At 44.3% G+C, this 27,007-nt stretch overlaps 1 protein-coding gene across 6 annotated transcripts in view; it reads right to left on the minus strand.

The window, feature by feature from the left end:
* Positions 1-22,963, minus strand: part of PIP4K2A (phosphatidylinositol-5-phosphate 4-kinase type 2 alpha) — a 115,880-nt gene extending 92,917 nt beyond the window's left edge. Inside the window, exons 1-2 of one of the 6 annotated variants that reach the window (XM_054189363.1) lie at positions 22,779-22,864; positions 5-150 (exon numbers count right to left, since the gene is read on the minus strand). Coding sequence is in view for 1 of the 6 variants with exons in the window: in XM_054189361.1 (XP_054045336.1) it covers positions 22,779-22,919 (141 nt within the window). In the remaining 5 variants the exon portion in view is untranslated. Of the gene's footprint in view, positions 1-4; positions 151-10,437; positions 10,657-10,677; positions 12,136-22,778 lie in introns of those variants that run through there. The other 5 variants (XM_054189364.1, XM_054189361.1, XM_054189362.1 and 2 more) reach the window with 5 other exon arrangements.
* Between the last annotated feature and the right edge of the window lie 4,044 nt (positions 22,964-27,007).

A 27,007-nucleotide genomic window follows, 5' to 3' on the forward strand; every position in this document is an offset into this window, starting at 1 on the left:
CTACCTTTTAGTGGGATTCCTGCTATCGATCAGGGTGCCACAGACCCTAGAAGGGCAGCGCTGCTTCTCGTTGCGCATCCGTGCATTCATTAGCCAAGCCTCAAGCTGAGAAGATTCAGTCTCAGCATTGTACAACAGCAGGCAACTGGTCTAAAACAAAAGAAGTAAATCAAGTGAGTCAGGGTCTTGGTTTAAATATAGATGGGAAGTCCAGGAGGGAGCAGACTTAAGACCATTTTCAGCAGGTATTTGCCATATTTAAGTCCGCAGATCAGATTTATACAGATTGTAAACTGAAGCGTTTCCTAAAGGAATTAGTAACTGCTTGTCTTTAACCTGATCCTTTCATATGTACTGTTATACACAAATTTGCAATGGAAGCTCCCATGCCCCTCAGGAATTTTTGCTAACTCCACATAAAACGGATTACTCTAACTGCTTCAAATTTATCTGTGGATATATTGCACAAATCAGTAATTTAGGTAAAAAAAAAAAAAGAAGATGTTTTATGACTAAAACTGATGATATTGCAAGTTAATGTTTTTGTTTTGGTCAGGTACATGCACTGAGTAACCGGCTGTGAGCAACAGGCAGTTAAGTGTCATGGATATCGGTGGCACTGCTGTATACCAGCTGGGACAACTCACAAAACGCGAAGAGCTTTACAGCTATACCAGGGAGAAGAATACAGCTCAATATTTCATTTTCCAGTGTAGTCCTTGTAAAAAGTTCTTTTTTATAAAAAGTCTTATTTAAGATGCCTTACTAAGCAACTATTACTTTTGACTGCAAGTTCCACACACATCACAGCATGGAGAAATGTATTTTCAGTATGTCTTTTGGGGTCATCGTAGCTATTTCAGATCAGCAGGTAGAAGCCTGACATGCATAATAGAGTGTTTATTTCAATGCAACTATATACACCAGCATTCTCACAAATCAAATGACTGCAAAGACCTACAGATCCCAGCACAGAGAAAATACTCCAACCCTTACAGAACATTCAAAATGCCAAGAATTACTTAGTGCAGAGGAAACCAACTGCAAAAACTAAGAGATTGCACCTCATGGCTGAAGTGGGGTTTTTTGCCTTTTAAATGGTCCCTTCCTATCTTCCCTCCCCACAAAGAGAGGGAAGCCACATAACACAAATTTAATTTTAACTAGAGTCCTTGATTTTTGATAAAGCATGTCTTTTTCAATAGTTGCTAAAAGATAGGATGGGACAAGAGAATGGATTATCTAAAATTACTAAAAAAAGTCATAAGAACTCACTTTGGTAAGTATAGGAAGACATACGTTTGGTTATTCAGACACTTATTTGTTGCATTTATGCTTGTTGACACAATTTGGGGTAAGAGCAGCCAGACCCACGCGAGTGCACTGCAGACATTAACCACTGGCTGCAGAGTATCACCTTCCTTTGGTGTATTTTCCCTGCTCAACCTCACCTTGCTTTCATTTTCCATCAGTAAGGAAACAGTTGCAGTGAGAGCCCTTTAGAACATGAATGCTCTGATCAGCCAAAAGGCAACTTCAGCCTTTGAAATTATAAAGCACTATGCTGAGAAAGCTGGAAATACCCACACATTAGAGGTATTGCTCTAGCAAGCTTGCCTCCTGCAACTACCACTGCAATTAAGTTGGTATTTCTCCCCCACTCCCCTGCAGTGATTTCCATAGTAAGGAAAAGCAGAGGCCAGGCCAGGCCAGGCGCTGGGCACGATGCTGCTCCTTTTGGTGCTTTTTGAGAGAGTAAGGGGTGGAACCAGCCAAATTCCCTGCTTCATGCAAGCCAGTGGTTTTGCAAAAGGTACGGACTATCCATACGCTGGAGAATATCCCTTCACAGATAATCTGAAGGCAGAACATGAAGGAACAGAAGATGCTCCACAAGCTGGAGAGATCGCCATCTCTGAGAAGCGCCAAACTGTTTTATTTTAAAGGTTTGTGCTCTAAGGAGGGGAGGGGGGAAGACTCCCCAAGTCACTTTTGCAAAACAGGAGTTAAATCCAGGATTTAAAAAGAAAGAAGAAAAAAATCTTACGCAATTAAGAGATTTACATTAAGAAACACTAAATGATATTAAACACACATTTGTTGCTTCTTCACAACACTAGCTTCACAGAGGAGTGCTTTGTGTTATCTACTCAGGGCCCTAACCCCTAACTCAGGTTAGATTTACCTGACACACCATGTCGGCTTTAAAACACTCAGTTCTGATTTGACAGGGAAGTGAAACTCTTCTGGAAAAAATTAATCCAGCTACATACAAGAACAACTGTTCTTTCCCCATTTCGGGTGTTAGTTCATATACGCCATGCACACACACTGTAGTGACAGGTAACTATCATCCCATGTATAGAAGACCTTTACATAAGAAAAACTATAAAGTTACATTCAAATTATAAAACAAAACTTGTGCTGAACAACAACAGTTAAAGTCTACAAGAACTAGAAAGACCTGAACAGTGTCATGCAGTCTTAATTTTGTTCATTTTCCCACCCACAGGCTGCAGACTGTGCATCACTTCTTATATAAAAGAGATATGAGCAGTATAGTTTACACCACAACATTAAATTTGCATTAGCTATAGAATTAGTTCTCATCCATTTCTAGAATAGCGGTGCTTAGAATGAGGCTAATGCATTTCAAAAGTTTACCTCGTAGATCCAGAATGCGAAGGCAGGATCTTGATTTACCCACAAGACACAAGGGAAGTTCAGAAATACTAAAAATAAATTTGATTTTTTTAGTCTTCCCCCCAGACCCCCTTCACCTCTTGCTTTTAGTCTTCCCCCAAAACCTCAGCGTTTATAATAGGATTTTAGTACTCAGCATATTTAACATCCAACTGACATTCACACTTGACTTCTAGTCTGAAGAAATACTGAATACGTGGAAGTTGAATATCGGCTTTAAAGCACACTGAAGTAAGTGTATCCAGAACGATCACCGCATCATGGTAACTGAAATCACTTACGCTTTTTTTTCCAGTAAGGGTCAGGACACAGCTCCCTAGTTTTACCTCCCATAGCTTTAGGATTAGTTTTATAATTGCCTTAGCCTTAATATGATTTCATTTTTCGCGCTCCTCTGCACAACACACATTCCCGTTTCTGTAAGAGTCAAGGTGCCATTCTGCACACGATAGCCTCCCCTCACTATACAGTCTCTGTTCATCTCTTCAGCACGAAAAAGAAATGCACAGCAAAGACACAGGAGTCTTGCATAAAGATATGCTGTGGTAAGTATTGCTGGAGTCTCAGGAGAAACACCGTGCAGTTTAGCAGGCGCTGGGAAGCCTGGCTCTGCATCAATAGACTTCTGCCTGTTCACTTCCAACTGCTTGCAAACGAACTACAAACTGGTGCAAGGACCGAAAGTAAGACCGAAGAGGAAAATGCAGCAGTGGATCAGACCCATCATTTTTTCATAGTTAAAAGGTCCATTATTTAAAATTCATAGACCTCTATAATAACACAGCATATGTAATAGCACACTAAAACATTGCAAATTTTATTGCAGAATTTAACAACACTGAAGGAATGACAAGGGCAGTTCAGAGACACTAAAACCTATCTATATGACATCACTGCAATTACATCACTGTATTGTAAAACAATATATTAATAATTTGGAACAAAACCCACCCAATCAGGAGCCAAGAACCTAAGGAGTTTCTCAAATCATTCAGATGGACGACTGTTTCTCTTACAGATACAGCCTTATTTGAAGTCTTCTCATCAACGATTCTTCACAAGTTTACTGAGGCAGAGCCATTCCTTTTTATAGACACTTATGCAGTTATGTTTTAGCATTGGTTGTCTAAGATGTTTTCCAGAAAAAGTATTACCTCACCTTGTACTGCTCCTGAATTCAATTAGATTGACTTCTTGACTTGACAAACCCACAATGCAAAAAAAAATACAATCCTAACGTATTTGCACGTAGAGAGCTGAACTAATCCAATATGTATAGCCACCTACTCCATAGGATCATACCAGCACTCACACAAATGCTACAGAAATCTGCTTTCCCCTTCTCCCAAACTAGTTGTGGCACCAAAGTAAAAAGCATTTTTTAAGTATTTTAACAGGAATGCACTTGCGGAACTGCACTGGTCTTTGACATTAGCCTACCAATTCTTATGCATTTACTCTTTGGTGTCTGAAGTTTGAGAAAATTTCCCATTTCTACCAAATTAGAAGAATAACCTCATCCTACCACCTTGTTTTAATGTGTTCTTCCCTACACCGACGTATCTTGAAGTATGAGGGACCACCCTACCATCCTACCATTCCTTTTCTTTGCAACCATTTCAGCCACAGCAAAACGGATGAGCAGGCAACTGATCCAGGCTTGTGTCCAGACTACAAGCCTGAGGTCTTGTCGAGGGCCCTATCCACAACACCACAACTCAGCTATATTAGATTTTATCTTTTTTAACCAGTTAATTACGTCAACAATAGAACAGACAGACTGCATATAGTTAACGCAGCAGTGTTTCTTGGGACGATTTGAGGCTGCCAACACAAAAAGACTTTAAAGCTTTTAGAACAGCTAAAAGCTAGAAAATGCGATATGGTGGACTGCATCCTCCCACTCATATAATGCTGGTGTCTCAATCTTTACTGTGCTTAACGTATATGAGAGATCCATGTCATGAGCATACTGTACAGCTGTTCTGAGTATTGAAATAGATTTTTAAATGAAGTATTACTCATTAGAAAAGCATACATTTTAACACATACAGAAACATGCAGACCAAGACTCAGCGGCCACAGTTAAATTTAATCAGAATCCACACTCCATTAGCAGCTGGAAGAGTTCCAGAAGCCATCTGTGCCCTTGGCCATCTGCCAAGACCACTGATAGTATTTTAAGTCCCCTGAAATTACAAGGATGTATTCGAATATGCCCATTCTCCAATTTTGGTACAGTATTTACAATTTTCTTTTGTTGTACACATAAAAAGTAGCTGTCTACCTCACCACCAATACATTTGCATTTTACAGACATACACAGACATGCTCAACATCACCTGAGTTTCAAATGTTTGGTACCTTTTGCAAAGCTGCTACTAGCCTTTACACTTCTAGACTTCTTCAACCATAGGAAAGCGAGGCACTAGTGATACCTAACATGAACAAACTACAGTTAGCATCCAAGATTTGAATTCAAGTACAAAATTTAACCTATGGGGATAAAATGAAAGTTCTCAAGCACTTACCAGCACTGTCTATAAGTCTGTTAGAGCCAACCATCACAATGCTTGTCCAAAAACCTCATCCAAGTCTACTGCTCATTGGAGTCACGACATACACTGATGCATAGCTCTTACAATAGCATTGTGCAGAAAATGCCAAAAGGAGGAGGAAGTGTTAAAACCAATCACAGTAACTAAGAGTCTTTATGATACAACATCAAAATGAGATAAGCTAGTTCAGACACACACCAAGAAAGCTGGAGAGTGTTACATCTCCCACGAACAACTGTACATGCATGAAGTCACAATTCTCTCCGGAGACCTTCAGACAACAGTATTTTATTGATCTAAGGTATCAGAAAACATCCAGGTTATGAAAAAGAAGATCAAGGTAGATAGCCGTGAGTAAAACTACTCTTGCGGAAACAATAGTAGAAAAAAAAACAAACTCAGAACACAACGCTCTGGTTCAGTAGCGGTTCCAGAATACTCTGGAAGTATTTGATGCACATGCCCTATGCGGAGTCAACTCAACTCTGAAGAGTCCTCAAGCCCACACTGAGACCTGCCATCATTAAAGAAAAGGCAGAGCTACAATATTTGCACAAAGTGGGTGCATCGTAACTCATGCATAGCCTAGAATCTGGTCTTGAAAGCACATTAATACACAAGTACTGCCAGGTATCAGGTTTGATGTATGGAAGCCTATCAGCATTAGGAAGTGAAAATACTGATTGTCAGAATAACTGCTTGAAACTCAGAAGACTACTGTACAACACAATGCTGCACTACGGCGTTAATTTTGTTCATCATCTCTGACTGTAGCTCGATGGCCACTTGAGCCATCTTGACAGCCAGATCCAGCCACCCACCCCGCTGGCATTTGAGAGACCTTTTGTGGAGCTCAGCTAGTGGAGGGTGCCCCAAGCAGCACCCAGCAGTCAGATCAGCTCAGGCGGCGGGTTCCCAGCCTCTTGCTTCTCCGCTGAGCCAAATGACATGGTTTGCCACTTGGCAAGCGGGAAGAGTCTCACCTCCTCTTCCCCTCTCTACCAACCCCTTCGATAAGAAAGCAAGTCGATTCAGCTTATGAACCCAGCAAAAACGAGATCAAAACAAAAGCCTAAAACACAGACTTCTTGCCAGATTCATCTCTGGTCTTTTAACAAACTGAATTGATTTACTGGATGATCAGACAAATACCAGAGTCAGCATGAACTAAGCAGTAGGAACTGGGCCTCCTTTTATTAAAACCACAAACACGGTTGAGAAGGGGCTTCATCAGAGTTATTTACCCCTTTATCTTATACCACAGGTAGTGCTGCTGATCTGCTGCGATTTGTACTGATGGGACACAGTTTAGTAGAAAGATCACATAAGAAAAGACAAATAGGTCACTGAGGGGAGAAACCACTTGAATTTGAAGCACATTTTTTATTGGAGTGGCACAGAGAAGAGACTTATGCCTGTCTGAACAAAGACACAAATTAAAACGGTGTGTTGGACAGCAGTAGCTGCAGAAGAGAAGTGTTGTTTTGTTTTTGTTTTGTTTTGTTTTTTTTTTTTTAAGTAAACCAGTTAACTACTAGATGTACCATATAGAACACACAGCAGCACGCTGTAGCTGCACAGAAAAGATGTGTGTCGTTTCAAGTAGAGGCCTTTTACCTTTTCTGCCCATGTAAACATTATACCTGCTTGCTCAAGACAGCTATAGAGTAGTACCGCTGTGAGAGTCTGCAAGTGTACCCAGCATGGCTGAAGTTAAAACTGAAAAGAACGAGGCAGAAGGGATGCGAGACACCAAACCCAACATCTCGCTCCCATGGTGAGGGGGACACTCATTGCCCAGCTGCTCCCTGCCGGGCAGTCCTGCCTACCCCTTTTGCACTGCCTCTTAATTTCCTAAAAATATCTCCTCCTCCCCAAAATGATACTTTTCCTGCTGATTTGGTAAGTTAAAACAGCTTGGCCAAGGGTCCAACACTGAGGACAGTGAAAAAAGGAAGGAAAGAACAGGACCAAGACCAACAACTCCTGCTGCCGAAAGGAGGTAAAAGTGAAGTAACATTTAAAACCGAACCACAGGTTAAAGTTATCCCTTCCAAGAATCCAACCAGGAACACATAGTCACATTCCCTAAAGACATATAGATGCAAACAATCTAACGTAGCATTACCTATAGGGCAAATTGTTATTCACAGTAAGCATAAGTTGTCCCTTGGGGGAAAGATTTACTAAGACACAACACTAGACTTGAAAGGGACATAGCCACACAAGCAGAAAGGGACATAGCCACACAAGCATGAGAGATGCACATTCAAAAATAGAAGGGAAGAGATTCTAAGCACAGAAAAAAGGATACAATTTTTTTTCTGTAGAAAGAAGATTTTCCATAGTCTCACATAATGCCAGGAAGGAGTGTCATCAGAGAACTAATTGAAAAAAAGAACACAATAATTTTCCCATTTCTTGACAAAGATGCAGGAGAACAGTTTGCTGAGATTTCTTTACCACTTACTGCAAAAACCACAGCATTAAAACCAGAATACCAAGATGGATTAAGTCCAATACATTCATTTTTAGGTTCAGCAACAGACTCAGACTTGATGTCAGTGTCTCCCACTGGGACAACCAGAAGCACTTCCAAGAGCCCCAAAAGCTACCACGGATAAGGACTATCTGTATTCCAAAACTTGGGGGGGGGTGTTTTGTTTTTTTTAAACAAATTCCCATACAGAGACTACACCTTAATTTCCTTTATACTTTAGCTGAGTAGCATTTGCTGCAAATATGCCTGAAAAGCATTTCCACTAAGAAACTGATATTTAAACTGGCAATATCAGAGTCATCAGATTTTACTGCTTCTTTTCATGACAGAGAAAGAGCAATATTGATTAAATGTTAAGAGGAGTGAAGCTAATTAGAAGAGACTGATCAGACAGAATCTGGTGTCTGTTGTTAGAGGACAACAAGCTCAAGAATAAACTGGCTTATTAGTATAAGTCTGTTGGTAAAGTCTTAAGCAGCAGAAACTTCAAGTAGCAGCTGACTTAGAGATTTCACTTTTTCTTCTGTTGCTCCTCCTCTTGAGCATCACCAGAAGTAACACTTTCCCAAGTTTCAAAGTCACCGGCCTCTGTGCAGGGAGAGAAACCAGTACAGCTCAGAAGAGGATCTGGTTCGCAGCTGGCTTAGAGCAAGACTCAGCTTCTCCTCTACAGCGAGGAATCACACAGCCCAACTCCCAACGTGCTCTCTTGACCACTAACTGCTCCTACCAGTGCTTAAAAAGGACATGAAGAGTCATTTTGTACTTTTTTTTTTTCTTTAAAAAAAGGAAAGAGCAACTCGCATCCCATCCCTGTCCTCTCCACTCTTCCCACCTCCAGAGAGGATGAGTTTTCAGCAGGACCCAGGGCAGACTTGGTGGCCACACGGCCACGCTTGGGCTGCTGGCCAAGGGGCTGTCCCCTGACCACGGGAAGGAGAGATTTTAGGCAGGACCCCCCCCCTGCCCTGCTGTTCCATCCCATTTGCTCACTCTGACAACAAAGCCACGCCTTTATTGAAAAAAAAAACTTGGCCAGAAATCGGAGAAACAAAACTGCACCCAAAAACATGTAAACCCTCAAATAAAATTCCCCTCTGTCCTAGGAAACACTCTCCCCCTCCCAGATGGAGAGAGGGAAGGTGCAATGCCAGCTTTAGATCTCTGGAAATCTTTAGGAGCAAAGTCATTACACTGCAGCATTACTGGCTTCAGGTTAGTCATTTCATGCTTCCTGACCTTAAGTACCCCTTGGAAAGGGGAAAAAAAAAAAGAAAAAAGAGCTAATAAATAATTGAAATAGTTCATTAGTAAATCACTGTGCAAAGTTAACAAGATTAATTAAATGCCTTCAGTTTCAGAGTGCTGGAGCTAAGTGACAAAGAAAACATCACTTGTGTAAAGATGCTTATACACAGGAAATATTTTATATTTCCAGTAAAGCAACACAACAATTCTGAAGTCATAGCCTGGACAGTTAAAAGACGATTAATGATGTTGTGGAGAGATTCCATTGGTTGTAAGCTTAACTCAGCCTTGAAGCAATCTTGCACTATTTTTTATTTAATTCAGATTTTCGGTGGCAATTACCATTCCGAAGCTTTAGACATCCACCCCGTAAGCACAGATTTCGCTGCCCATAACCAGAGCAGGGTGACTGGCCTAGGAGCAGAGCTCTAGGCTGGATTTATTTGCCTGCATTTCTATAACTGTTTTATTCGATATGCCTTCCCGAAGGAGCTGCAAAGCTGCCTGCTCACAGAGGGAGCTGTGAAACAGGCAGTTAGCGCAGCAGCGAATCCTGCCAACTCCACCAGAAGCCCCAGTCAGATTCTCCAGAGCACCTTCCTCCTTGCTTTACTTCAGCAAATATATGTACATGCACAGGATTCTCAAGGCTTTAGAGAACACTTCACAAAGCAATAGGTTAATTAGGCAGGAAATCAGCTGTTCTGTCCTGGAAGATACAGTTAAATTCAACAATAGCAATCTTTTGCCTAGTCTATTTCTAAAAAAAAAAACAAACCCTGAAATATTAAAAAACTGCAAGCTCCCCTCTGTTATGCAGTGGTAGTGCTGTGACTCACCGCACAAACTATTTTATGTTCACAGAGTCTAAGAGCCAAGCATTTTCATTCCTGGTTTGTCAGGCTTGTTGAAAAAGTGGTCTATAAAGCCTCAATTTGGAAGAGCCATTACGGTAAAACAATCCTAAACAAAATCAAATGCAGAAGGTGGGACTGGACCCCTTCTGCCCACCCTACCTCAAGCTCTAAGCCATTAGATATAGCTGAAAACTTGGCTAAAACTAACTGGAAGTTAGTTTTGTCAGACACATGCCTGTTTTTCAAAGACCGGTTAACGAGTTTGGCACAAGTTGTAGGGAGATTACTGTATAGCACGACTGCATCAACAACAATACTATAACAAGGTTTAGCATTCCTGGACTAAATACATTTCAACAACAAAGAGATCATTTTCATAAACTATGTACCCTATGTGGTTACAGCCTGCAGAACTGTATTTAAAATACTTGGCAGATCAAGCACATGAGGAGAGGGAAAAACATAACTCCGCACACTAGACAACTACTATTATCCCACAGTGCAATCTGGGATGGAAAAAGTGGGGTGCATAAGAATCAGGGAGCAAAGCTTCGGATATATTCGGTAGTACCTGGAAAGCTGAGTTTTTGCATCCCTCAGCAGAGCTGGGTGGCAAGGAAGGTGACACACAACAGTAACTTCTGCGAAAACCTTATTTTAGGGTTCAGTTCCTTAGCCTATCAAATAAGGGGAAAACTGGCACAAAACATAGCCAGCATGAATCTGACAAACCAATTCTGAGCTCAAACTGGTCAGCTCGGGTAGCAATGGTAAGCACCAGAGAACACGGAGCTTAAGGATCATGCCTTACTATCTCAGCCCTCCCTGTTGCTTCTTGGAGATGTAGTGTTAAGTTTCATCATCCAAGCGATGCACGCCAGCTCGCCCCACTGAGTCAGTTTTCAGTAGCAGGTGAAGAAAGGCAGGGAAGTCTTTGCAGTAAAAACACTTGTCTTGATGAGCAGCCGCGCCACTTCCATCTTGAGAACTCTACACAACCAAATCTATGTTCTTCCTTTAACAAAGGGCTTTGGCTTTTTTATATTTTAACAGTTCTTGCCGTGTCAGAAATTGGTTCGTCTCCCAAGTTAACCCTATTCAAAGTCTTTGACCAGTAAGTCCAACCCTCACAGAACATTTCAAACACCTCCCCTTTTTTCCTTTGAGGAACAGGCTATACGTGTGTCACAAGACACATATCAGCACGACACAGATGATTCAGGTTCCTTTCGGTTTTGCTTATCAAGAAGCTAATATTGGTCAGAATGCAAGTCTGACTGAAGAACAAGCAACCCTGAAATATTAGTTATGTGTTTATATGTGACACAAATCTCCTGGTTGATGTCTTCTGTTCAGAAAGGGGTCCCAAATAAAAGCAAGCAAGTTACTTCAGCTTCAGGTCTTACTTCCCAGCTGAGTGCAAGGATGTCTACGCCCTCAGCCAACTCAACTACGGAAAGTTAATACACATTGATTTAAACCATCACATTTTAATTCCACTTTGCAAGCAGAGTAACACGGGCTCCCTTAAGCTATGAATGCAGTTTTGAAATTACTTTCCGCCTTGCTATTGAGGTAAACACGCAGACATAGCAACAGCTACTGAAGTGACGGAGTTACTGTCTGCCAGCTAGCCATAGTTCTGTAACCCTCAGCTCCCTCTGTTCTTAATTAAACTTGATTTCTGAACTTTCGTTCAGCATTATGCCACAAAAATAGTATGGTATCCTGTGACAAAGCCAAACAAGAGGAATGTATTCCTGTCCCTAATAACTCTTAAGATATGTAGATAAACAAGCATTTTTGCATGCCAAGTAACATAAGGATGGCTTAGCCACTTCAGGAACACAAAGACACCCTCCAAATTACCTGTCATTACATACGTTTTACTGTAAAATGGTTAGTAATATGGCTTTTCAGTAAAGAAAAGTCTTTGCATTTTGAAGGGCCTTCATAATGGTGTGAACAAGACCTCAGGCACATCACTCCAGATTAGTTAGCAAGAAAAGCCCATTGTAAGGGTTACCACTGTTCACATCCCAATGGACCTTCTTCATCTTTCAGGTGATCAACGCATCATGCAGGAAGAACCACTTCTTTCAGGCTTTTCCAGTAAATTCTTAGGTGCTCAGCCTTTATTGTGAAGCAAGTCATGTTCAACCAGAAAACCTTAGGAAGTCATTCACCAGAAAATGAAAAAGTTGATAACTTAAATATGAAAGCCTGAAAGATTTCCTCAACAAGACAAGAATATTAAAAAATATCCTACCATATGACACCTTCCAAGGAGAAAGTTGCCATATACCTTTTCTGAAAAATTCAGCAAGTACAAAACAGTATCTGTAGAGTAATTGGCTTGAAAAGTGAACTAAAACCACCACTGCCAACCTCAGATAATTGCTGGGGGTGGGGTGAGGGGGGACAGGAATCCTGACAAATGGTAACTGGGACATGTGGTAGAAAAGGAAAAAACCTTCAACCAAGAAATAGGTGTAGAGCACTAGCAAGATTCAAGATGCTCAAGACTTCAGTGCTGTTTTGCTTTGATGTACTGCAAAAGAACATGCTGAGGAGGGACAAGGAGCACAGGATTCTGTGAGCCCAGAGACATCTGAACCCTATTAACATCCCTGAGCCAACATAGCCCAAAGGACATTGCTCACTCAAACGAAATAACCAGCTACAACCGCCTGCAGCTGTAGGTAGGAGACAGACAGCAGCATTGTTGAATCAGCTGAAGCCCAAAATAACAGCTGGAGAAACTGCTATATCAGGAACTCCCTGCATCCATAGAAATGAGCAAAGAGGTTCTGAAAACAGTGGCTGCAGTGCTTTTTTTGCCTGCTACCAGGTATGTGTGTTTGTTAGCAAGCACTAAGATTTTGTTTCTGTAAGTCAGTCTTACCACTTGTCTTCCGTGGGCTGGGGGAACATCCAGAAAAGCTTTTCTTGTTTGTTTGGTCCTGTCCCTTGTGCAAGCACAGGAGAAGGCTGGTTTACATGCCACAGACTGCAAGCACAGCATGAGTCTGACTGAAAACTCACTAGGTCTGACAATTCTGCTTTTGACCCAAAAGGATAATGATGCCAGAAAAATTTCTCTTCAGTCCTCCTCTGCTACCCGTATTATCACCAGAAGGGAGGGGGGGGAACATCGAGAGCAGCAGGGAAACCCTAGTTTGATCAGCCCCAAGCTGCTGCCGAGCTGCTGCACCTCGCTGAGCATCTGACACTGCATCTCAGTTCCTGTGAGTCATTTCTGAGTCCTCCAACTGCAAGTTTGCAGTGACTGAGGAGGAGGAGGACGGGTAAGGGCTTTCCAGTGAAGTCAGCTTGTTTGAGACCGCTATCTTTCCCAGAAAGACAACCAGCTCTTTTGAATAGCCAGCTGAGACAGAACGTGTTGATAAAACACTTCCTCTTCAAGGACTTACAGTAAAAATAATTTTAATTCAAGTATAAGCCATTAAATATTATCACTACTTGGACCAAGCAGTCTCAGATATGCACTTTATGAATCAAGAACAGATTTGCATATCATCTTTAAAACTGGAGTTGTATATCTTTATATATGCTGTTTGAGTAAGCATGGAAGAGATCACACTATTTTTCTTTCAGGATGGGAAAGGTTACAGAAAACCCCTATAAACAGAATAGTACTTAAATACAAACTCCAGAGGAGAGAGATCTACCCAAACAGCATCTTAGTGATTGTATTCGTTATTTGCAAAACAAAATTATGCAATACTTCATTAAAGAGGCACAAATTTTAGAACTACTACCCTGAACGCAAGTGTTCCTGCCACTGTTCTCAGAATTCCATAGAAGCAAAAATAACCAGAACACCGTATTAGGATCATAACTTCAAAATATAAAACAAAAATAAAAATAGATATCCCATTCCTCAACTCAACTGCTTTCTCAGGTTTTGGTATTTTGCAATTTGGCTCCCAAAACTAGCTCTAGATTCAGATCAAAATACAAAAAGCCAGAAAGACTGAAGCAGGAAGCTCAGAGATCAGCAACCTTGCTTTTGTTATGCCAGTCTTCTCATTTTTGCTCACCTCCAGGCAAGCATAATACAACAGGCCTGCACACTGTAAAGGCCCTGACAACTACGTACTTAAAGAGTATTTCTCTCTGAGCTCTTCTAGAAAGTTTTCTGTCATAATCATCCAGAACCCAACCCACAATGGGGGTCACACCGCACCGTAACACATGCTCTATTTACAGGCAACTTACACAGCTAAAAAAGAAAACAAGTACACTGAACAAATAGAAACACAGCCAGCAACACCGCGACACCAGAACCAGCTGTACCAAAAGTGGCTTTGGTACCCAAACGATCTAGCAAGGGTCTACAAAAAACAGGGCAACACGACCAACGCAGAACTAAACTCTGAAAAACAGCTTCAAGTCTACTTTGCAACAGGACATGCCACAGATGAAGGGCATTATATCAGAATTATTAGTTTAATAACAATTATTGAGGCTTGGCACCACAAGCTAATCAGATATTGCTCAGTTTCCCTTCAGTGTAATAAAATTGTTACTAAGCTGCTTTATTTTGACTAGTCTTAGGCTAACCAAGTTGGGTATTTTCCTCTCTTCCTCCCCCAAAAGGAGAAAAAAAAAAAAAAAAAAAAAAAAAAAAAAAAGAGAGTCAGTGACTGCTACAGCCACAGGCTTGGGATCCTACAAGAGAACACTTAAGGTAGGATTCTCAAGAGTTACTATTGCTTAGAAGGTCTTCCAAATGCTGGTATTTACCTCTAAAGGCAACTTCAAAAACTTCATCCCCCAGGAAGCCATTACAACTTTTCTAAAGACATTTACCCTCTACCTTGATAGAGAAATTATGAGGTTAGATGGTTCAGCATGTTCCAACAACCAAGACTGAAGAGATGACCAGAGACCAACAGGTACAATATAGACAGTTCTGTCTCTTACAAAACACATGACTATTTCAAAATGTTAAAAGAGTTGAGAAATGTCTCTGTGTTGAAAGTGCAGAATCCCACAGCGAGAGTTCTCTACTTGAGTCTTTTTTTACTGTGGGCAACAGTATAATGCCAGGCTACCAAATACGAAAATTCAGGTGTAGATAGATCACTGGTCAAAGAGCATGCACCAGAGCTATCTGAGTCCCTTCAACTGTCCTAAGCAACTATAAAAACTCACCCTAAAGTACACATAGATCAGCCTCTTCCCTCCACTCTCCCCGCAGCGTCTTTGCGGCTCCTCTTTAGAGCTGGGGCCGACACTCGTGGATACGGCCTGTTGTGGTATAAAACCCCTACTTATTCACTCTTCTGCATGAGTTTTTCATCTACCGCATCTCCCTGAAGGAACTTACCATAGGATCAGACCAAAGCCAGAGAGAAAGCGGAAAAAATTCCAGCAGCCCCAGCTCTAGCTGGCCTCGGCACGGTGGAGGCTGGGGTTTGACTAACCTTCAGCCGGCACGAACGGGCACTTCCTCACACACAGGTCATTTTGCCCCACCTTTTCTGCTTTCCCACCAACTCCACATTCTTTGTGCCAGCACAACTGTTTGCACGGTTGGACAACGAACTTCAGTGAATTACGGTCCATTAAAAACTCCTCAAAATGTATTATTTTTGCTGGATTATTACTTTGGAACTGGGTAATGACTGATAAGGAAGAGAGATACGGCTGAACTTGTTAACCAGGAAGACTGGAGTGGCAGAGACTTGTTTGATAAAACGCAAACACAGGAATAGCACCGTCGTGAGAGGTGAGACAGTGTATGTCCAAGGCATCAAGAGAGAGACTGGGAAAAGTGACAGATTAAACCGATTAGCTCAAGCAGCTGCAAGGTGGTTCTGTATGTCCCAGCCTCGCCAAGGAGCTCCACAGGCTTTCTAATAATACCACATAAGGGAATGTGATTTTTTTTCAGTTTTGTCTTACAATCTAAAAGGATCATGCATACGCTCACAGCTGTGTTAAGAATATTAAGGTTGCCTTGGGAACTTACAGTGCGCATAAAAGAGCTGGATTAGACTAATTACCTTGCCTTGGTACACAAGGTAGTTGTTCACCAAGTCTGATGAAAAAGAAGTACTCTAAAAGGTGTATGGCCATTAAGTATTTCTACTGCAAACTATTCAACCCCGCTCTTTGAAGACAAAGCTAATGTTTTCTTTTCAGTTTGTGACAGCCATCACTACAGCATTCAGCTACTTCAAACAATTTTCACAACACCCTTATTAAACAATCTCTCAACACAAAACTAATTAACTTATTATAGAGCAGCCCAGGCTCTCTAGGAAGATCGTAAGACAGATGTTCACATAGCAAGCCACATGCAAGAAGTTACCATCTCAACAATTCAAAGCTAGCCCATTTCAGCACATACCAGGATGCAGACCATGAAAACTAACAAGGTTTGTCATTACCATCCCAGAGCGGCGGCAGCAATTTCTTAGACTGCTTGAGCTGTTTTGCCAAGTGCAAACTTGTGCTTTACCAACAGCGGAAATGAGGAAGAGAAATCAAGACTTGTTAGACACCTGAATAGTAAGCATCAAGAAGTAGAAAAACATGGAAATAGGCCTTGGGAGTAAACACTAAATAATGAATTCATATTGGAGTCCATTACCCATAACAGTAGTCATCATCACTTAAAAGTCAGGAGAAAATGAAGATGAACGTGTACTTCTTTCAAGCCTTTAAAACCTCATAGTTCAACAACAAAGATGACTAACCTCGCAACAAGTCAAGATATCTGTAAGCCAACATGACTACAACTCTGAGCGCTTCGCATTGGCGAGATCACACTGAGGATCTGTAAGCAGGTAATTTCACCGTACTCTAAAGACGTCATGAAGCAGCATAACCTACAGCTAACCTATGGAACCCTACGGCACAAGATGGTTTCAAGGAAGCACAGAAAACAGGACTGTACAGCAGGAACTGCATAATGAGGTGAGTCAGTTATATTAAACAAGGTTGGTCACCCTGAAACTACAGGAGGAAAATAAACACCTACCAGGCTCTGGCCAATGGGCATAATACAAGTGTCTGCTTTAATGAGCAAGGAATTTAAAAAAATAATCCCCTAGAGACTCTTTCTTAAGGGAACTGGTACAGGACACTCAAATAGAATGACAAAGTTGAGTCAGCAAAACAAATTTGTGCCGCCTGTTTGCTTTGATGAACATTGTCCAGCCCTCCCCGCCGTGGTTAATGAAATTCAGTTTCGAAAACCTATAGGCAAAAAAAACCCCCAACTCTAGCCTTTGCAGCACCTTATCTTGTGGAGCGGAAGAAACTACAGAAAGTAGCTGTGAAACTGCTGTCAGAGCTCTTTCCATAGCTCTTCCCATCTCTTCCCTAATAGGGGCTATTGCACATGTCCCTATCAATAATTCAGAGAAGGACATGAAGTATCACTCCCATCTGTATTTCATACAGGAATGTCTACTACCTTTAACTGAACCACAATAAATATTTACAATTTGTATTTTTACTAGTCCATCCACTCAGTTGCAAAAGCAGTACCAAATTAATTTCTGCAGCACACAGCGCCTGACACCCAAAAAAGAACCAAGTTTTCAATAAATAGCTCTTCCTGTTCTACTTCCTTCTATATACAAACATCTGGGCTGCGTGCCCAGCTGACTTTATTTAAAATAGTTTTAATTGCTTTATTACCTGCTCTGCTGTAATCAATGCTTTTTAATACATTGTTTCTTCCTGCTTCTTCGAAAGAGCCTTCTCCCATGTAGTCTACCACCACGGCCATTAAACAATTAATAAGGTTTGGGGTTTTTTTCCCAAGCTCACTGCTACAAATCTCGAGTTAACTCTAAGATCAGGAACTTTAGCTTTATTTTGTTTCAGTCATTTTGAAAAGCCACACTTGCAGTAATGACATTCTGCATGAAATACAAATACTATGAACACAATTGACAACACGACGTCCAAGCAGCCCTCTCCATCTCAAGATGGTTCCCAACCAACCTGTTGTGCCGACAGCTGATGCCATGAGTCAACGTTATAGTTCCACGTCCTCGGGGTTTCACCAGTCCCATCATCGCTTATGGGTATATTAAAAATATGAACCCAGAAGTTATCAGCTCCCATAACTTACGAAGATATATTGCTAGTAGTAAGTGCTGTGAGTTTGGTTTTGTGGATTCCCCGCCTCTTTAAAGGAAACTGATCATAAACATAAGTCAGTACATCATATTCCAGAAGGCACAACCTAGTTTTTAATTATTTTGAGTTTAATCTTTCTAAGGATATACTCAATAAGTACTTTTCAGTGTCATTTTCCTAGATGTACAATGTTTCAGGATAGGAAGTTCTCCGGAGAGAGGCTAGGTAAGTCAATACTAAGAAACTTGATTTATGCCACGAACCGAGCAGGTACACATTTACCTAACAAGCTCTCCAGAGCCATGCTAAAACATAAGGACAGGCTTGAATAAGTGAGCTATTTGCATATTTGCCCGGATAAAAGTTTGTAACAGAAAAAACAAGCATGCTAGCTGAAAAATGACAAAAGCACTGACGTTTTATAGCTTTCTGTAGAGATACAGAGGATTTCCTAACGTGACCAAAGAGACCCTGGTACGTATGAGGGGGAAAGATGCATTTACATGTCACACCTTTTTCCCCCCTCCCCACTCCTAACTGTATCAGTGAATGAGTCCAGGAGTTGCGCTGGCGGAGAGAGGAGTCCCACCGCTCTCGCTCTCATGATTCTGTCCTTGTCTTGTTCCACTGTTGTTAAAAAGATCGAGCCAGAGCCGAGAGCGCAACAGCAGCACCGGGCTCACGCTGCCTCACATGAGCAGCTGACGGCAGTCATGGAGTTTATTATCTGTTGAAATCTTCACCCACGGAAAGTGTGCTCTTTCTGATGTACTCTGCAATATGCCGGGGGGGGGGGGGCTGGGGGGTGTCATTTGATCCATGTATTCTTATTGTTCCACTTGCTTATTAGGCAGCAAGTGCCATTGAGAAGTCAGGCGCTGCTAAATTTTTAGATCAGCTTGTAATCATCCAAGAAACAGATGGCGATTACAGATTCTGGGGGCGGGGAGGGGGGTTTGTTTGGTTTTGGTTGCTCTTCCCGCCCCCCCCCCCCCCCCCCCGACTTGTACAGTATGGTCCATAACTGCATCAGGCATTCACTCTCTTCTCCTAAATATATTTAATTTAATGGTTGACACAGTAGGTGAGGTCTCCAGCAGTCCATTCTTTACCTCAAAATTAGTTACAAAAAAAAAAAAAAACAGAACAAACCCGTTTCTATTAATTTTCTTCCATCTTTGGGGGTGATATGTTTCAAAAGACCTAAGCTTAGTAGTTCCCTACAAATTCCATGCCTTCCTAACAAGCTTCTAACAGAAGCAGACAACTGACACGAGCAAGAGCAGACACACCATCACTGTGCCCAGGACGACCATCATAGGCTGCAGAAAACACAGAATACCTCCGGCTTTCATTTTTGGCACAGAAAGCAAGGAGGGAAGAATTACTTCCAAAAGCATTAGGCAAAAAGTTACACGCCACTTCCCTTCCCTCTCCTGGAAATCCAGCAGCAGCGACAATATGGAAGTAAGAATAAGGATGTTATTAACCATACCAGTTGTAAATGAAATATTATTACAATTATGTTAACTAGCTAAAAATATGGCTTTAAGTCATACTAACCACTGAGTTTAAGTATTTGTTTCAGCAGCACAGCCAGATTATCTTTGACACAGGGTAAAAGACAGAGATAAGATCAACTCTTAATGATGCAGATGCCTGCAAGATCCAAGCGCACTGACAATTAGTCTTTGCTGCTACAAGTCATCAGTATTATAATCTCATCTGCAAAATGGGACACAGTTGCTTTCCCTTTCACTTAGCAGAAAGTTTCGTTCAGCAGCGTATTTCAGCATACCGAGAAACGAATTTGCAGCTCTGAATGTGAGCACCTATTTTCTTGTTAAAGATACTTGGGTAATGCTTATGTGCTTTCCCCTCGCATGCTGTTCTAAGTTATTACTGAATTTGACTGCATTACCAAGGAGGATTTTGCATTAGGTATCTCTCTACTTCTACCTAAACAACTACTGAGACACCAAAGCAATGTGCTTACAGCTTCTTGGATGGGTGGGGGGTGTAATTTATAAGAACGTTGGGTAACGGACACCTCCCTGCATTAAGAATTCACACCTTTGCCGCAAGCCCTCTGCTTGGGGACACCAACACTCGAGATCTCCCTCTCGAGTCACGTTTCCTCCTAGGACAGGAGCGTTAAGATAACAGTTCTTGTAACTTTTTTCTTTAGATGGAGCTTCTTCAGACATGCAATTTAAAATCTGAAAACCCTCCAGAACTCAGTTATCAATTATTTTGGCCCTAAGATCAAAAAGTTAAAAAGCCTACAGAAAAAAAAAGATCTGTTTTTCCCTTTTTGTCTTCCCCGAGTGCTTCCTTCCAGTATATGCCGCATCCTGTCAGAAAACGTGGAAATGGCATCTCAGCTTCTCCATTTCAATACGTATTTATCCCCCAAGACAGTAGACTCAGAGACTGCTATTATCTCGTTAACTGATACGCACCGCACTGGAAGTAGCCTTAAATAAGATTTTTTTCAAATGACTACTATGTTCTAAGTTTATTTAATTACTGACATCACGAACCACAATCTCTGCTCATTTCCTAGTCTAACCTTTCCTTATGGATTTCTCTTTATTCTGCTCAGAAACTTAAGGATCCTTAATTCCTGCTCTTAATGAATCCACGTGCAAAATTCGTATTTCTCCCATGGTAAATTCTTAATTGCGATAACAGAGTCTGCTCCAGCCACACCAAACGCTTATATTCATTTGCTGGGGACTGTCACATCAAACACTACAAACCAACAAGGGCAAGCATTTAACAGAGGAGCCTGCAACACTTCAACCCTGTGTTCTTGGCTAAGGAGAGATGTTTAGATTTGGACACATCAAATTAACTTTTTTTTTTTTTACGCTCTCTCATTCGGAGGGATTGTGCTTCCACGTGACCCAATTCACGACTACACCTTGCAGCAGGGTAAGAGAAATGGAAGAATATCTGCAGAAGCCACAGCGGACACTCACGCCTACAACCATCATCTTTCTATGACCACAAAACCACCTTTCTCTGAGCCTGTGGTACTGCTGAGCTTGCTCTGTGAGCTCGCCCCCCCCCCCCCCAAGTATTTTAGTTTACAATTTTTAGTTGTATATCCATGAACCAGTATGCTTATTTATGATATTTTCTAATGGGGACAGCTATGTACACCATCATATGTGATCGCAGGAGTCCCGTACAGCGTTGTGCTTGTCACTATTCACGTTGCTATCATTTGCAGGCTACTGGAGAGGTCTTTCCTCTGAAAGCGGTGGTATTTCCAGCACAAGCACATGTAGCAACAAGCTGTTGCAACAGGAAGATCTCCGCTCCCGTCAGAGATCTTCTCCCCCTCTCCCCGGGGAGACGGCCGACAGCTACCGCGCTGCCATTCAGTGGAAGTCTCTCACCCTGTAATTATCAGCTTGCTTCCTTTCACCAAAGAGGCCTGTTTGGGAACTTTGCTATGAATAATGCTAGCCACTAAAGAAGGCTCAGAAGAAATCATGTATTTAAGCCCAATTCTGGCAAACAGCATAGCGTGCACTTCCACCGCTAGACATCTTTTTGCTTGGCAGATCAATATCTCGTTTCTTATCGGTTCGTGACATAGGATGTCAGTGCTTACAACTGACCTACAGAAAGCTGGAGATCCTTTGTCACCATTTCCTACCGACTCGGGGCTATCTTAAGCAGACTATTTAACCTCAGCAGAGCTTCCTCTCTGCCATCCATACCACATTGGTACGTACAGCCGAAGCATTTTTCCCCCAGACCATCACTTCAGGCACTGTGACATAACAGGGCTTAGCCTTGATGCTCACCCTCCAGGCTTTGGGGCAAAAACTACCAAAATGTACACAAAGGGGATAAAAAAAACAACCAACCCCACAGGATTTGTATGTGTAGGAAACAAAAGGAACATCACCTTAATAGAACAGACTGCTTTGCCTGTTTCACGAAGCTGTTACAACATTCGTAGTCTAACCCCAAATTGCGCCTTGACAGTTATTCTTAGGTCTCCAGGAGCAACCAGAAGCGACAATATAAACGTGCCGACTCCGCACCGCCGAGAGGAGAGAAGTTTTGGGCTCAACCGCCCCGATACCCGATTCCAGCTGATCTTCGGGGCCCCGCACTTTTAACCTGCCACCGCAGCTATTTAAAGATGTAAAGCTGCCGCCTGAGCCTCATAATGCCCCAACCATGTGACGTCTCTCCCAGCCTCCTCGTTTTTGAGGCTGAACCGCGGCAGGACGTCGCCGCCGCACCGGGGGCACGGAGCAGCCCGCCGCCCGCAGGGTGACCCAGCGCCCCCGGACGCCGCAACTCTGTCGTCCCCCCCCACCCCTCGGGAGACTCCGGCTGGGGCAAACTGCACGGAAAACGGTAAAAACTTCGCTGGTTAAACGCTAATGACCGGGTATTTTTATTTTTATTATTCCCCCCCCCCCCCCCGCCGTCTTTTCACCGCAGTACATTTGCGCAACGCCCGCTGGCGGAGCGGCCCCGGCTCCGCCGCCAGCCCCGTCCCCTCCCGGGCACCACCCGCGCACCCTCCGGAGCGGCGGATGGAGGGGACACCGGCTGCCGCCGGCACCCCCCGGCTCGGTGGCGGCGCTCCCGACCCCCCCCGCCGGGGCAGAGGGGCGACAACCGGCGGGTGGCTCCCGGGGGCACGTGCCTCCCCGCTCCCGCCCGTGTCCCCGCATCGCCACCTCCCCCCCCTTCCTCCCCGCATCCCCCCGGGGAGGGATGTCCCGGCGGGGAGCCAGGCGCGGCGCTTACCGAGTGGTTGACCCCCCACATGAGGACGCTGAGCAGCGGGTCGCTCGCCCGGAACAACTTCACTTTTTGCGCCACGAAGTGTTTTTTCTTGGTCTTGGTTTTACTCGCCATGACGGGCACGATGCTGCTGGGGGCCGCCATGGCGCAGCCGGCGGGGCGGGAGGAGGATGGGGGGGGGGGAAACGGCGGGCGGGCGGGCGGGCGGGAGGGAGGGAGGCAGGAGAGAAAGGAAGGGGCGAGTCAGCGCCCCAGCCCCGCGGGCAGGCGGCGACCGGCGGCGGCGGGCTGGTAGCCGCGGGATGCCGCGCGCATCCCGGCCTGGCCGCCGGTGCCGCGCGCTGAAATGGCCCCGGCTCGCGCGCGCGCGCGCCCCAGCCCCGCCCCCCCCCTCCCCCGCGGGGGAGCCACCGCCCGCCACGCACCGCGCCCCGCCCCTCCCCCCCCCCCCCCCCCAGCCGGCGCGGGAACGGCGGGGGAGTTTCGGTTCCTGCCGCCGCACCGCGCGTGCGCCGCCGCACCCCCCCTTCCCTCGCGGTGCGCATGCGCTGCCGGGGAGGCGGCGGGGACCGGGGGGATGGAGAGGGGCTTGCGGAGGCCAACCCCGGCTCGGCACCCTCCCGGAGAAGGTGGTTGTCATAGAGTGGTTCGGGTTGGAAGGGACCATAAAGATCATCCAGCTCCAACCCCCCTGCCATGGGCAGGGACACTCCCACTAGACCAGGCTGCTCAAAGCCCCATCCAGCCTGGCCTTGAACACTTCCAGGGATGGGGCATCCACAGCTTCCCTGGGCAACCTGTGCCAGTGTCATCCCCTGGCCACCCTCATCTCCAAGTCCTCTGGGAAATAAAACCCACCATCCTCCTAATCTTTACCTAACTCATCACACGCATCATTAACTTTCTGTAGTTTTTTTTAATATTTACTCAAGTTTCCAGACCTCCAGGAGTGACAGGGGCCAAGGCCAGGCTTTGATGGGGCTCTGAGCAACCTGGTCTAGTGGGAGGTGTCCCTGAACATGGCAGGGATTTGGATCTGGGTGATCTTTAAGGTCCTTTCCACCCAAACCGTTCTACAAGTGCTGGAGAAGGACACTCTGAGGCAGGACTTGAGGAGTGACTTGTTTCAGCCGGGATATGGCAAATACTGAAAACGCAGCCACCTGCACAAGTTTCACACTTCCTTAAAGGTATCGCACCCCTGTGAACTGCATTCCTCTATTCATACCCACAGCAAAATAATTTAAAATATTTCTTAACTACCTCTATGGCCACAGAGGATGTGGTCAGGGAGGGACGACATTGTGCAGAGGCACATCTGCCCAGCTGGGAAACACTGTACGCAACATACATGTCCCTCCACTGTATAACGAGGAACCTTAATGACAACTGCAGTCCCTGCTCAGGGTCAATACACACAGGTAACGCAGAGCATACATCTTCTGTGCATTTACGGAAGTCAGCCATCAGCTCCTGAAGCACACACACTGACCTGCCCGCTGTAGACCTCGCTTTGTTCATCAGCTGATCACTCAGCAGGGTGACCAGGTCCTTAGGGAGAAGCGAGAGCAGGGCTGCTCCATGAGGGCAGACAAACCAGCATCCAGGGGTCATCCCGGTCCAGACAGTGGCCTCAGCAATGGGGTCCAGTCCCACAGGGTCCACGCACTGTGGGCAGGGCCAGGTGCTGGCAAAAGCAACACCTCAGCAGTCCCAGAGAAGCCGAGGTGGTGGACCAGGTCCATCCAGTAAGGCACAACAACATAGGCACAGGGTCCATCCAAGAGACAGGGTCAGAAAGAGGACTGCAGGCAAGCGACCTACAGAATAGGCCCAAGGCGTAGCCAGAAGACAGCACTGGAGACAGGTATTCCTCCAACATAGCTCAGGCAAAGACCTAAAGTGAGCCCTTCCTGGGCTTAAATGGAGGTCGTGGGCAGAGGGTGCTCCCAGGTGAGGCTGTTCAGAGCAATTAATGTCAGTAGGTGCTCTCAGGGCCCTGACACAGATCTATACAGCTGCAAAAATTTGTTGCACCAAGCAGTTATTTCTCTTTTGCCCTTGTGATCTCAATAGAGAAGTTATCTATCACGCTGGAGTCCAAACCAGTGGTGTTTAATCTCCCTCCTGCATAGAAGCAGTTACTGGGATTTATTATATCGTCCCTTTTCTGCATCTTATGGGGAGCACGAGAGAACAGAGATGCTGTATTTCATTTTCTGTCATTCTTTTTTTTTCTTTTTTTTAGAGGAAGGAGTTACTTAGGAGTTACAGAGAGACTCTAAACTGTAATTTTTGTCTTGAGAATAGATTCAACAACAAAAAAATCCCTTACATTTCTACTGCAGTCAATGGAAGCTGAATAGTCAGCACCTTTGAATAAAAGCAGGTCACTTAGATGCCTAAATATAGGTTTGAAGTCAGACTTCCAGAAGAGTTCGATACCTGTTTTACTCCTTACATTATGCTTAGGACATGACACCTGAGCACCGTACAATGCTGCACACATCGACGTGACTAACACCTGTCACATACGTGTCTTTCATCCTCTTTCCAGAGTAAATCCATATGCTGAAGCATTTTGGTTTATGAATGTGTAATAAACAGCAAACAATTTGGTAGGTTTATTACAGGGAAGGCAAGGCTGAGGAAGAAAGTTGCTCTTTTTTTCCAGGAGACTTTCTTGTCATCTTGGCCTAGATTCTAAGGAGCTCTCTCCTGCAAATATGAATCCTTACCAAGGAAGGTTGTTTCATCAGAGGAACAAAAGATGCTGACCATAGCCTTTAGAGTAGAATTAAAATAAATCAAGGGCTATCTCCCTGACAAGGTCTGGGGCAAAGACTTGTCCTCTCCAATTTTAAGCACCGAGAACAGGATGGTTGCCTGTAACTGCCTGTCTGGTAGCAACCGCTGTGGGCACAGGTTTTCCACCAAATCCATGATATGCCTGCAGGTGGACACAGGGAGAGACTCCATCTGATTACGCTTGCAGCCTACGCCCCTCTTGGGAAGTTTCTTTCTGGCTGTGCTTTAACTAGAACTCCAGGCTCTTCCTTTCCCTCAACCGTAAGCCTAACTCTGCCCCTTAAAATAAAACTAACCAGAAGCTGAGTCTGGGACCAGGCTGCTCAACCAGTGCCCACAGCAAAAATTTCCCCAGCCAAGTTCTTGCAGCCTAGACTTCCCTCTCGAACCTCTTTCTCGGCCCCCTCCAGTGAGAGCTCCAGGGCTCTCTCTTTCCCAGCTCTAACGCCAACCCTGAGAGCAAACCTTACCTTACGCTAAACCTCAGACCAGGGTCCCCTACCAGTGCCCACTCCAAGACATTCTCACGGCCGTGCTCTCTTCTCAGTCCATTTTTTCCTTTGGCACATTCCCTTTTAAGCTCCCCTCCAGCTGCAGCTCTAGGCTGTCACTGTCCGAACGCCCACCTTAACGCTAACACAGACCCTTAGATCAGGACGCCCAGACAGTGTCCTCAATAAAAAGTTCCCTCTGACACGTTTTCTCTACCCCACACCCTTTCTTTCCAAAGCTCCTTTCTAGCTCCATGCCAGCTGCAGCTCCAGGCCCGCTCTTTCTCTCAGCCCTAACCTTAACCCTCACACAAACCATATGCTGGGCTTTGGACATGGCCTTCAGCCAGTGCCCACACCAGGAAGTTCTTGCAGCCAAGTTCTCCTTGCAGCCTACGCTTGCCTGGGACAGTCACTTTCTAGCCCCGAGCCAGCTGCAGCTCTTGGCTCTTTCTGTCAAGTAAAACCTCAAACCTCACCCTAAACCTGACAGTTATGTTGAGCCTTAGATCAGCCCCCTCAGCCAGTGCCTTCACCTTGAAGTTTTTGCAGCCAGGTTATCTCTGTGGCTCAGCCTTTTCGCTACCAGCTGCCTTCAAGCCCCCCTCTAACTGAAGCTGTAGGCTCTCCCTTTCTCCCAACGCTAACCCTAACCCTCACACTAACTGTATGCTGAGCCTCAGACCAGGACTGCCAAGCAACAAAAAGTTCTTGGGACCAAGTTCCTCCTGCACCCCGCGCTTTCTAGGCCCATTGTAATTGCAGTGCTAGGCTCTCTCTTGTCAAATTTAACCCCAGCTGTAACTCCAACCCTAATGGGGGGCTGAGCCTCAGACCAGGCAGCCCTGCTAAGTTCTCCTTGCAGCCTAGATTTCCCCTTCAAAGCTCCTTTCTGTCTCCCCTCCAGCTGGAATGCTAGGATCTCTCTTTCTC

Source organism: Rissa tridactyla, chromosome 2 (genome assembly GCF_028500815.1).
Source record: "Rissa tridactyla isolate bRisTri1 chromosome 2, bRisTri1.patW.cur.20221130, whole genome shotgun sequence".
Lineage (NCBI taxonomy): Eukaryota > Metazoa > Chordata > Aves > Charadriiformes > Laridae > Rissa > Rissa tridactyla.